Below are 17,850 nucleotides of genomic sequence, written 5' to 3'. Positions count from 1 at the left end.
GGTTAAAACTACCCACCCTCAATATCCACTAGGAGCAGTTTGTAGTGTCCCATCTATTGTCTGGACATTATAATGACCCATGTTTGTAGTCCTGGACCTCCTGAACATGTTGATGTATATTTGGGAGTAAACAGAGGGTCCAAATCAGCAGAAAGGTGCAAGGAAGGAGGAGTTCTGGAAACTCCCTGAATTATCTTGGGGCTGTTACATATGATATTTAATACATGTTAACAGCTAGTCTTTGTTCTCCACTTCCCCTCTATGATCTATATCTTCCTGGTATGATAGTGTCCTGTCCATCATCACAAATAGCAAGTCAGGAGGACTGTGTTGAGATATACTCTGTACAAGCTGACCATGTAGAGACATGGAATGATTTATATTGTGCTGCAGAAAATGGTTTAACAATAACCACTGTAACAATCTCACACACACACACACACACACACACAAACACTGTTTACTCCCAAATATACATCAACATGTTCAGGAGGTCCAGGACTACAAACATGATAATGATAACTACAATCATTATAATGTCCAGACAATAGATGTGGCACTACAGTATGCACACAAGTAAGTAAACTTGTTCTATGTTTTGTATTAGCATAGCCACAACTACCATTTCATCATTTTGATACTTCGCTAGAGTTAACACCTACAACAGTCACACAGACAGAGACACACAGATGACTCAGAGACAGACATGTCACCAGAAGCAGAGACTTAACGTATAGAGGTCTTGCAGTTGACGTACGACTCCTCCTGGTGGCCATGTTGGAAGTCCACCACATTAATTCTAGAAGCAGAGACTTAATGTATAGTAGACCTACATAGAAAGAAAGACCCAGATATTGTTAAAGATGTGTCATAACTGTCCTGTTCGGGTCAGGTACCGTGGACCACACTCCTACAGAGACATCTCTCACACCCGCCAGAGGGGGAGAGATGGAGAGGTATGGAGGTGGGGGATTTTATGAAACTTCACGCCCTTTGTAAATCTTAAGGCAGCAGAGAAAATCCCTTTGTCCTCTTACTGCGGAGGAATGGAATGTATGTTGGGCCTATGGAGAACCTACCTCAGAACAGTAACATGCAATAAGGGGACTTTGGGACAATATGTTTTGTCAGACAAAATGGTGGTAATGACGATAGATGGAATATGAAAATCAATGTCGTTTTTGTTATGTTATTAAAAGTGAAATGATGAGGTTATAACGAAAACATTGCAACTTGAAGAGTTTCCACAATATGTACCTGAAGTTTGCACACTGTACGTTGTGTGGAAAATGTCCAGATCAAATAGAATGTTTCTGAAAAGATTAAATGTGACATTAGTTGTCTAAATAGGATATGTGTAAAATCCAGACTTTGCCTCGTAACTAGTTACGACCAGAGAACTTGCCAAAAAGACGGAAACACCTCTTTCTGACCTGAGGGTATAAAACATGTGAGTTAAGCATTAACATAACAGACTATGTGACCATGTGCTGCAGCCAATGTCCTATTTGTTGTAACCCCACAACGCAACACGAGGTTGAAGAAGACAAAGGAACCTTTTAACAAATCTATGCTACGGATGAGTAGCTGTGTCTTGAATTCAAGCAAGACCACCCGGTTACCACTCTCCAAGGAATCGTGTGTCAACACTGCTTTCATTCCTACGCTACACGGCTGACCATACTCAGAAGACCCCCGTTCAGAACAAGGGCGAGGAAACAGGCCACTATGAGAAAGGACCCTGACATCGTGTGGACAATCAGAGAGTTACACCCGGTAACCAAAGAAGTGCTGCCATCAGAGAAGGAGGAACTCGGTCCACAAGGAGATGTCAAATCGGAGACCTTTGACACGTAATTACATCATTATATTCTGACCCATGAGAGCGGCAGTTCAGGGCAAGGTTAGGGCTAAACTCAGCATAGTTTACAAATGTACCCAGGTGTGCTTTTCACTTGTGCTCTCTCACTTTCTCACTCTTTTTAAATCCCCATTTTGTATAACATGTGTCATATTGTGTTGGCCAGCTAGAGACATGTTTCATTAAACTACATTCTAATCAATAGACTGTGTATTTGTGTATGTGTATCTTATTTTATCATTTTAGCTCGTTAGTAAATAAATATTTAACTAAATTGGTGTGGCACGGATTATTTTGGGGGACTGAGGTTTGTGCAGATTCCCGGATTATGCAACGTTCAGGATGAGATTGTCGAGGAAATTAATTCATTAGCAACGGTTGTAAAATCAATATTCAGATATTCTTTGAGTTAATCTGGGAAAAAGCAACTCAAATAAAACCAAACTTTTCCATGGTGCCCCATGTTGCTGAGGTAATAATTACCTGATTCATTTAATCATTATAAACAGTTAATATTTGAAATTCTTTTTTCTATTCTCTTAAATCTGTCAAACTGAAAATATTTTCAGAACTTCTGCCTTTTCATTCTGAGTAACTCTTCACAGACAACACACTCCGGGGGGAAGTTTCCCCTAGGTACAGATCTAGGATCAGGTCTTTCTCCCCCAATCCTAACCTTAACCATTTGTGGTGGAACTGCAAATCCGACCAAAGAATAATGGTCATGTTGCACAATCCAGGTGTGGAAAGCTCCCAGAGATTTACCAGGAAATACTCACAGCTGTAATCGCTGCCAAATGTGGTCCTACAAAGTATTGACTTAGGGGTGTGAATACTTATGTAAAATCTATATTATATTTCATTTTCAAGACAAACATTTCTAAAAATATGGGGTATTTTGTGTAGTTGAGTGAGAGAAAAACATTTAAGCTGCATTTTAAATTCAGTCTGTAATACAACAAAATGTGTAAAAGTCGAGGGGTGTGAATTATTTCTGAAGTCACTGTATTTTAAGATGAATGCTCTAATTGTATGTCTGCTAAATGACTAAAATGGAAATGTAATAGTAATTAATGGTAAATAATGTATTGTGTAACTTTGGAGTCATTTTTATTGTAAATAAGAATAGAATACTATGATTAAAGATAATAGCACTAATGGTGAGAGGTTAGCATGCCGCCCCGAGGGCATGTCTTGGGGTTATGATATAAAATGCTAAACTCCCCTATTATTGGTAATGGTGAGATGTTAGCATGTCTTGGGGGTATGATATAAAATGCTAACCTCCCCTATTATTGGTAATGGTGAGAGGTTAGCATGTCTTGGGGGTATGATATAAAATGCTAACCTTCCCAATTATTGGTAATGGTGAGAGGTTAGCATGTCTTGGGGGTATGATATAAAATCACAGAACCAAGGTCACATCCGTAGCCCAGCATTTTCATGTCTGTATTTATTCAAATACAACTGGGGAGTAACTTCAAAAGATACTCATAACACCTCTGAATCTTTATGTGACATTCCTCCTCCAGACCTGATTGGGTGTTAGAAGGCTCCATTACAGCTGCTTCCCTTTGTCACGTTTCCTGTTAGGACCGGCCTGAATCCCAGACCATAAATCTTCCTGAGTTAAAGAGTTACAACGGTCAACAGAATCATCTTAAATGGGATTTTCTTACATTTGCTTGTCTTTATTAATATTGCAGGTCATCCGGTGTGACCATGCTGAATAAGAGGTTAGACACCACAGTGTATTTCACAACAGGAGGATTTCAAACCAAACCAAATAGAAGGGATGTTATATCCTCTAAATAATCACACTCTCTATCCACCACATCTACATGTGTACTACATTTAGTGTGTATACTTTATACATTAGGTGAAGTAGTCAAGACAAGGGCAGGCATTGATGACATAAGCTACTGAAAGAATGTTCATGCTAGTGTTGAAGAGCAGCATGATTGAAGTTGGGCTGAATGCTGCACCTGTTGAGGCAGGTCTGAGGGTGTTGGGGCTGGGTCTTGTTCTGCCCATGTTGAGACTGGGCCTGGTTCTTCCCATGTTGAGGCTGGGCTGGGTGTGTTGATGTTGGGCCCAGTGCTGCCACTGTTATGGCTGGGCTCGGGGTTGTTGATGTTGGGCCAAATGCTACCCCTTTCGAGGCAGGTGTGTGAGGGTTGAGGCTGGGCTGGGGGTTTTGAGACTGGGACTGGTACTACCCCTGTTGAGGCTGGGCTGGGGGTTTGAGGCTGGGCCTGGTACTACCCCTGATGAGACAGGTCTGAGTGCTGGTCCAGGTGCTGCCCCTGTTTAGGCTGGGGCTGATGCTGGTGGCCCTGTTAGGCCCTATGTGCTGGGGCCTCCCGCTCTCTTGCCCTGTAGGGTGAAAAGAACCGTACACATAAATAGCAACACAAGAATATAGATGGTGAGAGTAAGCAGTACCTGAACATATAGAAGAGCATGTAGGCACTCCGGGCTCTGGTCCTCAGCACAGTGGCTTCATTGGACATTGACACCTGGCTGTCGTTACAGCAGAACCAGTTTCCACTGGCATGCAATATGTCACTAATGTAGTGCCCTGTGGAACAAGGAAGACAGACTAGAGGTCAAGGGTCAGGCTATTGTGGGTAATAGAGTGTTTTGTAACAGTTAAACAGTTCATTTGGGAGGTATTTTATCTGTTACATGTGTCAAGTTTTGAAATCAGAGATAAACAAATACATGTCGCATATAATTAGGCATGCCTCTCCATTCTTTTGAATTAAATTGAGCAAAGTCTAAACATATTGCAGTGCTTGTTGGGATGACACTTCACTGAAGCCTGCAGCCTTGCTCGCTTGGCCGAAATGGCTGTTGAAGTGTCTAATTATCCCCGAAAACAGGGTTCCACAAATGGCGGCCCGCGGGACAAATTTGGCCCAAGGATGATTTTATTTGGCCACCTATGTTTTTTTAACCAAATAAAACGTAATTGTTAAAAGACTGTAAAAACACAAGCAAATCAGCTCCAAGTGATTTTCATTTTGGAAATTTGTTTCGAAGTATTCCCACGCACAATAAAGAGATATATATGTGGTTGTACACAAATGTAAGCAAGGTTTGAAATTAGTCAAATATTATATCTGTTTGGCCTTCCTACGGTATATTTGCAGTCTACAAATTTGAGATATTTTATTCCACACCTCTTCCCATCTGGCTAAGAAAAAAATGGTTGATGATCCCTGGCCTTCACCCTCGATACTTTTCACTCCCTCAGCTTTGGGATGCTTGTGTATACGGCAGAGTCACACGTGAACATGCAAATTGAGATCCAAGGAGAAGGGAGTGATTTGGAATTCAGCTGATGTCATATGTATTGTGCATCTGCATGTGTGTGTTTGATGGTATTTACTTACCGGAGTTTGCGGAGCCTCCCAAATGAGAGACGACGCCAGTCAGCTGGTAGTAACCATTCACTGACTGCACTGGCTTCTGTTTCTGTCAGAAAACACATGTGATGATAGGATTCTCATTTCCTCTACAGTTCACCACACTGTCTACAGTCTACTACAGTACTAGTCTACTACAGGAGGTCTACTACATCGTGTACTCCTCATAACTATCTCAGTGTTCTGTCATAACTTATTTTTCACTGCGTTCACTCTCTCTCTCTATCTCTCTCTCTCTTCTCACCACTGAGGCTGTCAGCAGCACTTTCCCTGGTTCCTGCTCATTTGAATCTGAGGGGTCAAATATACATATCAAAAGCTGTGAAAACGTGGTCACTTGTCTGAATTGCTCTGGACTAAATCAGCTCCCATACATCACTAAAGATATCTGAGAAACATTTTAAATTGCAGCTTCTAGATTCTCTGTCAGCAGGACCATTTTGGGAGTGGGTGGTTTGTGTGGTGTTGGAGCAAGAATAGTGTTATGGTGCCATGATCTACCTGAACAGCAGAGGGCGCTGTCTTTGTTCTCTCCAGGTGGGCTGGAGACTTGGCTGGCGAGGGTCTGGGGGATGGACCCCTGGATGCTGGGGGCCTGGCTGGTGAGGGCCTGTGGACTGGCACTGTGCAGGTGTGGCTCCATGTCCCCACAGAGGGTGGAGAGCCTCAGCTCCGAAGGAAACAAAAGAGGAGCCTCCAGCTTCTCCAACCCCCCAGGTCCTCCAAACCTCTTCAGATGCAGAACCAGCACACTGCCCAGAAACAGAGAGGAAGAGAGATGAACAGACAGACAATGAAACCAGTCAACAACATAACAGATGAGTGAAATGTGTTTGGCGGTGCACACCTCTAAGTCCTACAACCTGCTCAGGAAGGTAACTACTCCTAAAGGCTCAGGACATTAAACACTGCTAGTACTATGAGAGGTTATAAAGGGACAACTCACAGAGGCAGTGTGTGGAACTGCTCCACCTTTGAGGCGTGGAGGCCTTTACAGCCCTCACATGTGAATTCAACCTTTTCACTCTGGTTAGAAACAAAAGCATTACATATTGAATGATACCACTACAATAATAAGATAGCGTATTCTGAGGCAGTGGGCAGCTTGCCCTGGGTGTTAGTCTCTACATGCAGGGCTGAGCCCTAAGTGCTGACTTCGAAAGTGAGTGCCAGGCTGCTCAGCAAGGTGCGCTCAGGGCTGAAGTCCAATGAGAGGTGGTTGTAGTCCTCTCTGGTAGACGACTCGCGCCCACAGCTTCAGAAGCAGGACAAAGAGAAGAAAAATGCACCAAGTCTGTTTCAGGTCTCTACAATGTTTCTGTTATGCCATGTGTTTTGTAATATTAATATATACTGTATATATATATATACTGTATATATATATATATATATATATATATATATATATATATATATATATATATATATATATATATATATATACTGTATATATATATATATATATATATAGAAAGATCATGTTCTCAGTAGACACATTACAACCAATGGGAGCTCTTACCTGGTACATGTGCGCACCGACACAAGTTGGAACTCCAGCTGGGAAACAGGGCAGGTATAGTTCATCCCGAGTGTCTTCAGAATCATGCCCTCCTCCTTCAGCTGGCACAGCATATCGACAAGTAACTCATGTGCGTCCTATGATGAGGAAGAGAAAGAAACACACCAAGATAAAAGCAAATTAAAAAGAGAAAATGAACCCTTGCAAGAAGAGCACTCGTACACAAGAGAGTAGTGCCTCAGTTACCTGTTGCGTGTCCCCCAGATACTTCAAATCGTATCCCGACAAGGAGTACTTGACCTTCCACATGAGGTCTGCTTTTGAGGCCTGTTTTGCCACACTGTCAGGTCGACCCGAACGGTGCACATCAGACAGAGACCTGTAGGGGAGACAGAGAGTAAGTTAGCAGCTGTCTGGACGGTGTCAACCTACTGGCTTACGCCTGAATGAGATGAGTAAATACAAATATGTTTTATCTAGTGGCACCCCATCATTAGAAATGTTTCATTCGATTTGATGCAATTTCACCTTTGAGGACGGACAATGAAGCCAAACAACAAAAAAGTATTGTTTATTCTCCTAAGATATTTGGTTTGGATACTGCTCTCAATTCCAGAGCATTTTAAAAAACTACCAAATTTACAAAGGTAATGTGGAATATTCAGTCAATGAGCATTATGGGTCATGTAGTCATTCTACACTTTCCAAATTGGCCTACAAAATGCCTACATGAAAGTCAGTGTGTCATTGTTGTTCTTCTGGGTTATTAAGATTCCGAAAAACAAAATAAACTGGAAAATAGACCGAAAATACAGTACACAGCAAAGTATGAAGTGGTTAAGGTTAGGATAAGGGAGGATTAGTGAAAGTGCTCTCCTAACCTACTACGACAATCACTTTCTATCGAAGTGGTGTGAAAAGAGTGTGTCCCTTCTTTAATTTATGACCACAATTAATGGGTGTGTGGGGTGAGTGTCTGCTTTTGAGCATTCCCTTACCTGAGCAGGTTGGAGAAGGGGGAGGAGCTCCAGTGTTGTTCCTGGTTCAGGACTTCCTTTGAGAATGATGGCAGGACCAGGAGGCACTGTAGGGTGGCGTTAAGGAAGCAAGTGTTGCCAATGTTAGGCAACCTGTGAAGAAGAAGCAGTCATCAGTACACACATAGAGATGAATCATAACCTTCATATCTCTATAAAGTGATGATAATGGCAGGGGATACGGGATACATTATATTTAACACAAAGAAGTGGATGTCCTTTAGACCAAGATTGACATAATTCATGGGTTTATAAATATCTATTAAAACGGACATGCTCGATAGTAAGCCCTATCCCCATAGTATATCAGACACTGATCTCTAAACAATAAAGAACTTATATGCAATTAATTTGCAGTGTGTTGTGGTTTACCCAAGAAGTTCCATGTTGAGCAGTGCCACCCGTTCTCCTCTGGCCCCCTGGGTCTCTTCTGGCCCTCTGGTGGCTGAGCTGGCCCTGTGAAGAGTCATGCTTCTGGTGGCTGAGCTGGTCCTGGGAAGAGTCATGCTTCTGGTGGCTGAGACTGGTCTCTGGGGCATTGGACTAGAGTGTTCCTGAAGAGACAGAGGTCTGGAGGAAGGAGAGAAACAGGTCTAACACCTCCAACACAGATATTATCACTCTACACAGTCTCTCTATTAAATACTGTACTGTACTATAAACACAGCTGAGTAGTTATGCATGTACTGCTGTCCATATAAATGCAGTGTTCCAAGTAGACCAGGCCAATAGGTTAGTACTCTCTTTATCCACTAGATGTAGACAGAAGAGGCTAAAACTAGTTTCAGGAAAATAACTTTCTGGGACTGTGTTTATCAAGTGTCTCCGACTTGGATTCTGATCTCGGACCAGTTTTGCATTTTAGATCATAGATCAATGAATCAGATTATTATGGACAGAGAGGACCTGATCCTAGATTAGCACTCATACTGTTGATTAACACTGGCCCTGGTCTGGTAGCACTCAACCCAACTCTCCAAAGAGACTCTCGGATGGCACTGTACTTTATGTTTGGATTACCTGACTGTTGTGCCCTCCTGGCTGGTGTCTCCATGACGGTCCAGAGGGTTGGTAGGAGAGGGAGAACAAGGGTGGGACACCACTGGACAGGATTTCACTGGGGAAGTGTTTTTGGCAGGTAACCGGGGTACAGAGGATTGTTTAGCAGGAGAGCAAGGCTGAGAGGAACATTTAACAGGAGAGGGAGGTGGATGGAGGGAGGAGAGTTGGTCAGAGGGTGAGGGGTCAGAAGTAGCGGAGCCATTCCGTTCAGAACGGTCAGATGGAATTGGAGAGGGGGATGAAGTGCCCCTCTCCTTCTTCTTTCTTGTCTTCTGCTCCACATCAACTGAATTTGCTTTCTGACGTTTTTTCTGTTGACAAGAAAATGTGATAGTGCTAAATACTTCCCCCCAGATCCCCAGCCAATGGAAAGGGGGGGTCATAAGAGTAGGAAGAGGTTGGCCTAAATGGAGAATCATAGGAATCTATCCTAAACCTCAAATAACACAGTATAGACAGGTTACATTGAGTGACATTTGCAATAGCCGAACTTCATGTACATTTCATGTACACTTTTGACGTATTCGTCAATCAGAATGTCATTTTACTTTTACTCTTCCCACTAGGTTTAAGAGAAAAATACTACTCCAGAATTATAGTAGTTGTTAATTGATTAAATGACCTGATTTCATACCTTTTTGCACCAGCAGAAACAAGCCATGTCGATAACCAATGAAGACTGATACATTTCCTCATTAACCCATTGTTCAAATTGGCTTTAAGACCATTGTGATGTCATCGGTCATGTATGACACCACCATCTGGCAACCCAATCTATAACATTTTAAAATATATTGTTCAATGAACAAATGTGTTTTATTGAAGAGCAAAGTTATGCAGTATACATACAATATTGTAGATAATATGTTCCGTTGTATTCTTGTTTCTTTTTTTACATTCATTTTTTGTATGTTGTTTCATTAAACGTACGACCACAATAAAGGCATTTTAAGTGCCTTGATCTTCATCTTACAAGTTTTTTGATAGCTTCCATGTTGTTTGTGGTTTGGTTATCGGTTTATTTAAACGCTAAATGCGTTTTCTCTTATTCACCAGCAGATGGACAAAGTGTTGGTTAAAAGAATGTGAACAGGTGGTAGAGATTTAGCCTAAACCTCAAACAACAATCCAGATTGGTTAAGGACAGTTTTCCGTATTCAATCTTGCCCTGAGGGCAGCTCTGTCTCAAGGAGGTTGTCACGGGATACTAGGAGTGGTGGGTTGGAATCAGGCGCAGAGAGCAGGGTTCAGTATATCGTGAATTTATTCTCCGGCAAACAAACGGTCACGCCAAACACAGGGCAAAACAGTCCGGAGAATACACACATGAAACCCACACTCCAACAGAGTAACAAAAACAATCCCGGACAAAACAATGGCGGGACAACCTACTATATATAGGGAAGCTAATTAAACTAAAATACACACAGGTGAAACTAATAAGACAAAACCAACAGACAAACGAAAAAGGGATCGGTAGCGACAAGTTGGACGGTGACGACGACCGCCGAGCACCTCCCGAACAGGCAGGGGAGCCAACTTCGGCGGAAGTCGTGACACACATAATGAATGTGATTGGTTCAATTAAAGCTCAATGGTCAGTGGGCAGAGCTTACAGTGCGTGTTAAATACACTTGCTTGGTGATAAATTGGTGTTGAATGGAAGACATAACACAAGGTTGCTGGCATGAATTTTGTTTTTTAACCTCCAACCCCTAAACAATTCTTCTTACCTAAACTTAACCCAACCCTAGCTAGAGTCCCAGGTCTGTTTAGTGCTGTCTTGTCAACTCCTACCAGCTAGAGTCCCAGGTCTGTTTAGTGCTGTCTTGTCAACTCCTACCAGCTAGAGTCCCAGGTCTGTTTAGTGCTGTCTTGCCAACTCCTACCAGCTAGAGTCCCAGGTCTGTTTAGTGCTGTCTTGCCAACTCCTACCAGCTAGAGTCCCAGGTCTGTTTAGTGCTGTCTTGTCAACTCCTACCAGCTAGAGTCCCAGGTCTGTTTAGTGCTGTCTTGTCAACTCCTACCAGCTAGAGTCCCAGGTCTGTTTAGTGCTGTCTTGCCAACTCCTCCAGTGATTCTTCCTTAAAAAGTTGCATCATATTGTAGCACAACTTGCGGGCTGCCGCAGAATTCTATGGCACATTATTTATTATTTAAGTGTCAGACTGTTGCCATTAACGCTCGTTAGAGCTAGTTTGACCACCAGAGAGCATCTTTGAGAAGCATTTGACCGTTTTTAACATGAAACTAATCGTTGGATAACAGATCTGCTCTCGGAACTCATTTACACACGTTACTGTGTGTGTTTCGTTTCTCTCTCGCACAAACACACACATACACGCTCACCCTCTATAACCACTCTTATATTTACAGTGGTGATGGACAGCTGGAGGCATTTTGTTGTGAATTCTAAAAACTAGCCAAGCTAACTCAGAAATACATTTCACTGGTTGCCATGGTGAATAATCCGATAATAATTGGTTGGACACATGAAAGGAAACAAAGAGTTTACCGGAAACTGAAAATACTTGCAGATCAATTCAGATCAACAATTTTCAATAGTAGATCTAATTACATTTAGAGGATTCTAAATATCTAATTGGCTTTTATACAATGATAATGCAGGGATAATAATAAATTAATATATTTGTAGGGGTTGGGCAAATCTGGTTTTAGACTACTTAAGCATTGAATACATTGAAGTTTGCCCATTTTGCTACACTTTACAATAGGACTCATCTCTGACTGCCTGCAAAATCTACAGTGGTACAATATAAATATATTTTTGAATTACTTTTTAAAAATGTATATGTTTATTAAGTTGTCTTGCTTTGCTCAGAGCAGCACAAAAGGTGCTGAAATAGTTGACCATACGCGGGTAGGCTTTTGCTTCAAATCCTATTGTAACAATTGGATGACATTGGGAGTTTCAGTAAGCAACAATTTGTTGCCTTCACTAGCCTACTTTATTCTTAAAATAACTCCAGCACATAAAAGAGAAAGGAGCCTTAATTAATTAAACAATAAAGTGATTTAATTCACAAATGCATTTGACTGTACTTAATATTGGCCATCAACCAGAAAAACACCATGGTTGAAACATGTTATAGATTTTTGTTTTTTTTGTTTACTATTTGAGAATGTACACATTTATTTAAGCTACTGTGCAGTCTTACAAGTAAACATAGCCCACAGTAGATAGTTAACATGGCAAAGATGCTTAATTCCTGACATAAGGGAGAGCAGGCCATGTCAAGACGTTCTCAGTGACCTCAAGTACTCATTAACTCTGTCTTGAATGTTTTTTTCGGGTTGCATCAGTCTTGGTCACAGTATTAATGATGAACACCTGGAGGTTCACTGGTCAGCCACATTTGCCTCGGGATCCATCCCAGTTGGGGCGGCATGTCGTCTAGTGGTTAGATAATAGCACTAATGGTGAGAGGTTAGCATGCCGCCCCGAGGGCATGTCTTGGGGTTATGATATAAAATGCTAAACTCCCCTATTATTGGTAATGGTGAGAGGTTAGCATGTCTTGGGGGTATGATATAAAATGCTAACCTCCCCTATTATTGGTAATGGTGAGAGGTTAGCATGTCTTGGGGGTATGATATAAAATGCTAACCTTCCCAATTATTGGTAATGGTGAGAGGTTAGCATGTCTTGGGGGTATGATATAAAATCACAGAACCAAGGTCACATCCGTAGCCCAGCATTTTCATGTCTGTATTTATTCAAATACAACTGGGGAGTAACTTCAAAAGATACTCATAACACCTCTGAATCTTTATGTGACATTCCTCCTCCAGACCTGATTGGGTGTTAGAAGGCTCCATTACAGCTGCTTCCCTTTGTCACGTTTCCTGTTAGGACCGGCCTGAATCCCAGACCATAAATCTTCCTGAGTTAAAGAGTTACAACGGTCAACAGAATCATCTTAAATGGGATTTTCTTACATTTGCTTGTCTTTATTAATATTGCAGGTCATCCGGTGTGACCATGCTGAATAAGAGGTTAGACACCACAGTGTATTTCACAACAGGAGGATTTCAAACCAAACCAAATAGAAGGGATGTTATATCCTCTAAATAATCACACTCTCTATCCACCACATCTACATGTGTACTACATTTAGTGTGTATACTTTATACATTAGGTGAAGTAGTCAAGACAAGGGCACGTATTGATGACATAAGCTACTGAAAGAATGTTCATGCTAGTGTTGAAGAGCAGCATGATTGAAGTTGGGCTGAATGCTGCACCTGTTGAGGCAGGTCTGAGGGTGTTGGGGCTGGGTCTTGTTCTGCCCATGTTGAGACTGGGCCTGGTTCTTCCCATGTTGAGGCTGGGCTGGGTGTGTTGATGTTGGGCCCAGTGCTGCCCCTGTTTAGGCTGGGGCTGATGCTGGTGGCCCTGTTAGGCCCTATGTGCTGGGGCCTCCCGCTCTCTTGCCCTGTAGGGTGAAAAGAACCGTACACATAAATAGCAACACAAGAATATAGATGGTGAGAGTAAGCAGTACCTGAACATATAGAAGAGCATGTAGGCACTCCGGGCTCTGGTCCTCAGCACAGTGGCTTCATTGGACATTGACACCTGGCTGTCGTTACAGCAGAACCAGTTTCCACTGGCATGCAATATGTCACTAATGTAGTGCCCTGTGGAACAAGGAAGACAGACTAGAGGTCAAGGGTCAGGCTATTGTGGGTAATAGAGTGTTTTGTAACAGTTAAACAGTTCATTTGGGAGGTATTTTATCTGTTACATGTGTCAAGTTTTGAAATCAGAGATAAACAAATACATGTCGCATATAATTAGGCATGCCTCTCCATTCTTTTGAATTAAATTGAGCAAAGTCTAAACATATTGCAGTGCTTGTTGGGATGACACTTCACTGAAGCCTGCAGCCTTGCTCGCTTGGCCGAAATGGCTGTTGAAGTGTCTAATTATCCCCGAAAACAGGGTTCCACAAATGGCGGCCCGCGGGACAAATTTGGCCCAAGGATGATTTTATTTGGCCACCTATGTTTTTTTAACCAAATAAAACGTAATTGTTAAAAGACTGTAAAAACACAAGCAAATCAGCTCCAAGTGATTTTCATTTTGGAAATTTGTTTGAAGTATTCCCACGCACAATAAAGAGATATATATGTGGTTGTACACAAATGTAAGCAAGGTTTGAAATTAGTCAAATATTATATCTGTTTGGCCTTCCTACGGTATATTTGCAGTCTACAAATTTGAGATATTTTATTCCACACCTCTTCCCATCTGGCTAAGAAAAAAATGGTTGATGATCCCTGGCCTTCACCCTCGATACTTTTCACTCCCTCAGCTTTGGGATGCTTGTGTATACGGCAGAGTCACACGTGAACATGCAAATTGAGATCCAAGGAGAAGGGAGTGATTTGGAATTCAGCTGATGTCATATGTATTGTGCATCTGCATGTGTGTGTTTGATGGTATTTACTTACCGGAGTTTGCGGAGCCTCCCAAATGAGAGACGACGCCAGTCAGCTGGTAGTAACCATTCACTGACTGCACTGGCTTCTGTTTCTGTCAGAAAACACATGTGATGATAGGATTCTCATTTCCTCTACAGTTCACCACACTGTCTACAGTCTACTACAGTACTAGTCTACTACAGGAGGTCTACTACATTGTGTACTCCTCATAACTATCTCAGTGTTCTGTCATAACTTATTTTTCACTGCGTTCACTCTCTCTCTCTATCTCTCTCTCTCTCTTCTCACCACTGAGGCTGTCAGCAGCACTTTCCCTGGTTCCTGCTCATTTGAATCTGAGGGGTCAAATATACATATCAAGAGCTGTGAAAACGTGGTCACTTGTCTGAATTGCTCTGGACTAAATCAGCTCCCATACATCACTAAAGATATCTGAGAAACATTTTAAATTGCAGCTTCTAGATTCTCTGTCAGCAGGACCATTTTGGGAGTGGGTGGTTTGTGTGGTGTTGGAGCAAGAATAGTGTTATGGTGCCATGATCTACCTGAACAGCAGAGGGCGCTGTCTTTGTTCTCTCCAGGTGGGCTGGAGACTTGGCTGGCGAGGGTCTGGGGGATGGACCCCTGGATGCTGGGGGCCTGGCTGGTGAGGGCCTGTGGACTGGCACTGTGCAGGTGTGGCTCCATGTCCCCACAGAGGGTGGAGAGCCTCAGCTCCGAAGGAAACAAAAGAGGAGCCTCCAGCTTCTCCAACCCCCCAGGTCCTCCAAACCTCTTCAGATGCAGAACCAGCACACTGCCCAGAAACAGAGAGGAAGAGAGATGAACAGACAGACAATGAAACCAGTCAACAACATAACAGATGAGTGAAATGTGTTTGGCGGTGCACACCTCTAAGTCCTACAACCTGCTCAGGAAGGTAACTACTCCTAAAGGCTCAGGACATTAAACACTGCTAGTACTATGAGAGGTTATAAAGGGACAACTCACAGAGGCAGTGTGTGGAACTGCTCCACCTTTGAGGCGTGGAGGCCTTTACAGCCCTCACATGTGAATTCAACCTTTTCACTCTGGTTAGAAACAAAAGCATTACATATTGAATGATACCACTACAATAATAAGATAGCGTATTCTGAGGCAGTGGGCAGCTTGCCCTGGGTGTTAGTCTCTACATGCAGGGCTGAGCCCTAAGTGCTGACTTCGAAAGTGAGTGCCAGGCTGCTCAGCAAGGTGCGCTCAGGGCTGAAGTCCAATGAGAGGTGGTTGTAGTCCTCTCTGGTAGACGACTCGCGCCCACAGCTTCAGAAGCAGGACAAAGAGAAGAAAAATGCACCAAGTCTGTTTCAGGTCTCTACAATGTTTCTGTTATGCCATGTGTTTTGTAATATTAATATATACTGTATATATATATATATATATATATAGAAAGATCATGTTCTCAGTAGACACATTACAACCAATGGGAGCTCTTACCTGGTACATGTGCGCACCGACACAAGTTGGAACTCCAGCTGGGAAACAGGGCAGGTATAGTTCATCCCGAGTGTCTTCAGAATCATGCCCTCCTCCTTCAGCTGGCACAGCATATCGACAAGTAACTCATGTGCGTCCTATGATGAGGAAGAGAAAGAAACACACCAAGATAAAAGCAAATTAAAAAGAGAAAATGAACCCTTGCAAGAAGAGCACTCGTACACAAGAGAGTAGTGCCTCAGTTACCTGTTGCGTGTCCCCCAGATACTTCAAATCGTATCCCGACAAGGAGTACTTGACCTTCCACATGAGGTCTGCTTTTGAGGCCTGTTTTGCCACACTGTCAGGTCGACCCGAACGGTGCACATCAGACAGAGACCTGTAGGGGAGACAGAGAGTAAGTTAGCAGCTGTCTGGATGGTGTCAACCTACTGGCTTACGCCTGAATGAGATGAGTAAATACAAATATGTTTTATCTAGTGGCACCCCATCATTAGAAATGTTTCATTCGATTTGATGCAATTTCACCTTTGAGGACGGACAATGAAGCCAAACAACAAAAAAGTATTGTTTATTCTCCTAAGATATTTGGTTTGGATACTGCTCTCAATTCCAGAGCATTTTAAAAAACTACCAAATTTACAAAGGTAATGTGGAATATTCAGTCAATGAGCATTATGGGTCATGTAGTCATTCTACACTTTCCAAATTGGCCTACAAAATGCCTACATGAAAGTCAGTGTGTCATTGTTGTTCTTCTGGGTTATTAAGATTCCGAAAAACAAAATAAACTGGAAAATAGACCGAAAATACAGTACACAGCAAAGTATGAAGTGGTTAAGGTTAGGATAAGGGAGGATTAGTGAAAGTGCTCTCCTAACCTACTACGACAATCACTTTCTATCGAAGTGGTGTGAAAAGAGTGTGTCCCTTCTTTAATTTATGACCACAATTAATGGGTGTGTGGGGTGAGTGTCTGCTTTTGAGCATTCCCTTACCTGAGCAGGTTGGAGAAGGGGGAGGAGCTCCAGTGTTGTTCCTGGTTCAGGACTTCCTTTGAGAATGATGGCAGGACCAGGAGGCACTGTAGGGTGGCGTTAAGGAAGCAAGTGTTGCCAATGTTAGGCAACCTGTGAAGAAGAAGCAGTCATCAGTACACACATAGAGATGAATCATAACCTTCATATCTCTATAAAGTGATGATAATGGCAGGGGATACGGGATACATTATATTTAACACAAAGAAGTGGATGTCCTTTAGACCAAGATTGACATAATTCATGGGTTTATAAATATCTATTAAAACGGACATGCTCGATAGTAAGCCCTATCCCCATAGTATATCAGACACTGATCTCTAAACAATAAAGAACTTATATGCAATTAATTTGCAGTGTGTTGTGGTTTACCCAAGAAGTTCCATGTTGAGCAGTGCCACCCGTTCTCCTCTGGCCCCCTGGGTCTCTTCTGGCCCTCTGGTGGCTGAGCTGGCCCTGTGAAGAGTCATGCTTCTGGTGGCTGAGCTGGTCCTGGGAAGAGTCATGCTTCTGGTGGCTGAGACTGGTCTCTGGGGCATTGGACTAGAGTGTTCCTGAAGAGACAGAGGTCTGGAGGAAGGAGAGAAACAGGTCTAACACCTCCAACACAGATATTATCACTCTACACAGTCTCTCTATTAAATACTGTACTGTACTATAAACACAGCTGAGTAGTTATGCATGTACTGCTGTCCATATAAATGCAGTGTTCCAAGTAGACCAGGCCAATAGGTTAGTACTCTCTTTATCCACTAGATGTAGACAGAAGAGGCTAAAACTAGTTTCAGGAAAATAACTTTCTGGGACTGTGTTTATCAAGTGTCTCCGACTTGGAGTCTGATCTCGGACCAGTTTTGCATTTTAGATCATAGATCAATGAATCAGATTATTATGGACAGAGAGGACCTGATCCTAGATTAGCACTCATACTGTTGATTAACACTGGCCCTGGTCTGGTAGC

The 17,850-nt window shown here is 42.5% G+C and overlaps 2 protein-coding genes across 4 annotated transcripts; both read right to left on the bottom strand.

The window, feature by feature from the left end:
• Positions 1-5,799: 5,799 nt before the first annotated feature.
• Positions 5,800-6,940, bottom strand: LOC135535801 (ubiquitin carboxyl-terminal hydrolase 37-like). Of its 2 annotated transcripts, XR_010454887.1 has the most exons (3): positions 6,812-6,940; positions 6,239-6,547; positions 5,800-6,044 (listed from the first exon to the last, which is right to left on the bottom strand). XR_010454887.1 is itself a non-coding variant. In XM_064962230.1 (2 exons), exons 1-2 carry the CDS (start codon positions 6,922-6,924, stop codon positions 6,436-6,438), a joined length of 225 nt encoding a protein of 74 aa, XP_064818302.1. In that variant the 5' UTR covers positions 6,925-6,940; the 3' UTR covers positions 5,800-6,435. The 2 variants fall into 2 exon arrangements, 1 of the variants encoding a protein (XP_064818302.1); XM_064962230.1 differs by having other exon boundaries at positions 5,800-6,547.
• A 7,990-nt stretch (positions 6,941-14,930) lies between these two features.
• On the bottom strand, positions 14,931-15,981 carry LOC135535802 (ubiquitin carboxyl-terminal hydrolase 37-like). Of its 2 annotated transcripts, XR_010454888.1 has the most exons (3): positions 15,853-15,981; positions 15,370-15,678; positions 14,931-15,175 (listed from the first exon to the last, which is right to left on the bottom strand). XR_010454888.1 is itself a non-coding variant. In XM_064962232.1 (2 exons), exons 1-2 carry the CDS (start codon positions 15,963-15,965, stop codon positions 15,567-15,569), a joined length of 225 nt encoding a protein of 74 aa, XP_064818304.1. In that variant the 5' UTR covers positions 15,966-15,981; the 3' UTR covers positions 14,931-15,566. The 2 variants fall into 2 exon arrangements, 1 of the variants encoding a protein (XP_064818304.1); XM_064962232.1 differs by having other exon boundaries at positions 14,931-15,678.
• Between the last annotated feature and the right edge of the window lie 1,869 nt (positions 15,982-17,850).

The sequence above is a fragment of the Oncorhynchus masou genome, unplaced genomic scaffold (genome assembly GCF_036934945.1).
Source record: "Oncorhynchus masou masou isolate Uvic2021 unplaced genomic scaffold, UVic_Omas_1.1 unplaced_scaffold_518, whole genome shotgun sequence".
Lineage (NCBI taxonomy): Eukaryota > Metazoa > Chordata > Actinopteri > Salmoniformes > Salmonidae > Oncorhynchus > Oncorhynchus masou.
Note: the sequence above shows the minus strand (reverse complement) of the source record. Positions and strands in the feature narration are given on the sequence as shown.

Coding starts and splice junctions, on each gene's coding strand:
- LOC135535801 (XM_064962230.1), bottom strand. CDS start 6,924: ATGCTGTGCCAGCTGAAGGAGGAGGGCATGATTCTGAAGACACTCGGG. Junction 6,548..6,811: donor TCGGTGCGCACATGTACCAG/GTAAGAGCTCCC, acceptor CTGCTTCTGAAG/CTGTGGGCGCGAGTCGTCTA.
- LOC135535802 (XM_064962232.1), bottom strand. CDS start 15,965: ATGCTGTGCCAGCTGAAGGAGGAGGGCATGATTCTGAAGACACTCGGG. Junction 15,679..15,852: donor TCGGTGCGCACATGTACCAG/GTAAGAGCTCCC, acceptor CTGCTTCTGAAG/CTGTGGGCGCGAGTCGTCTA.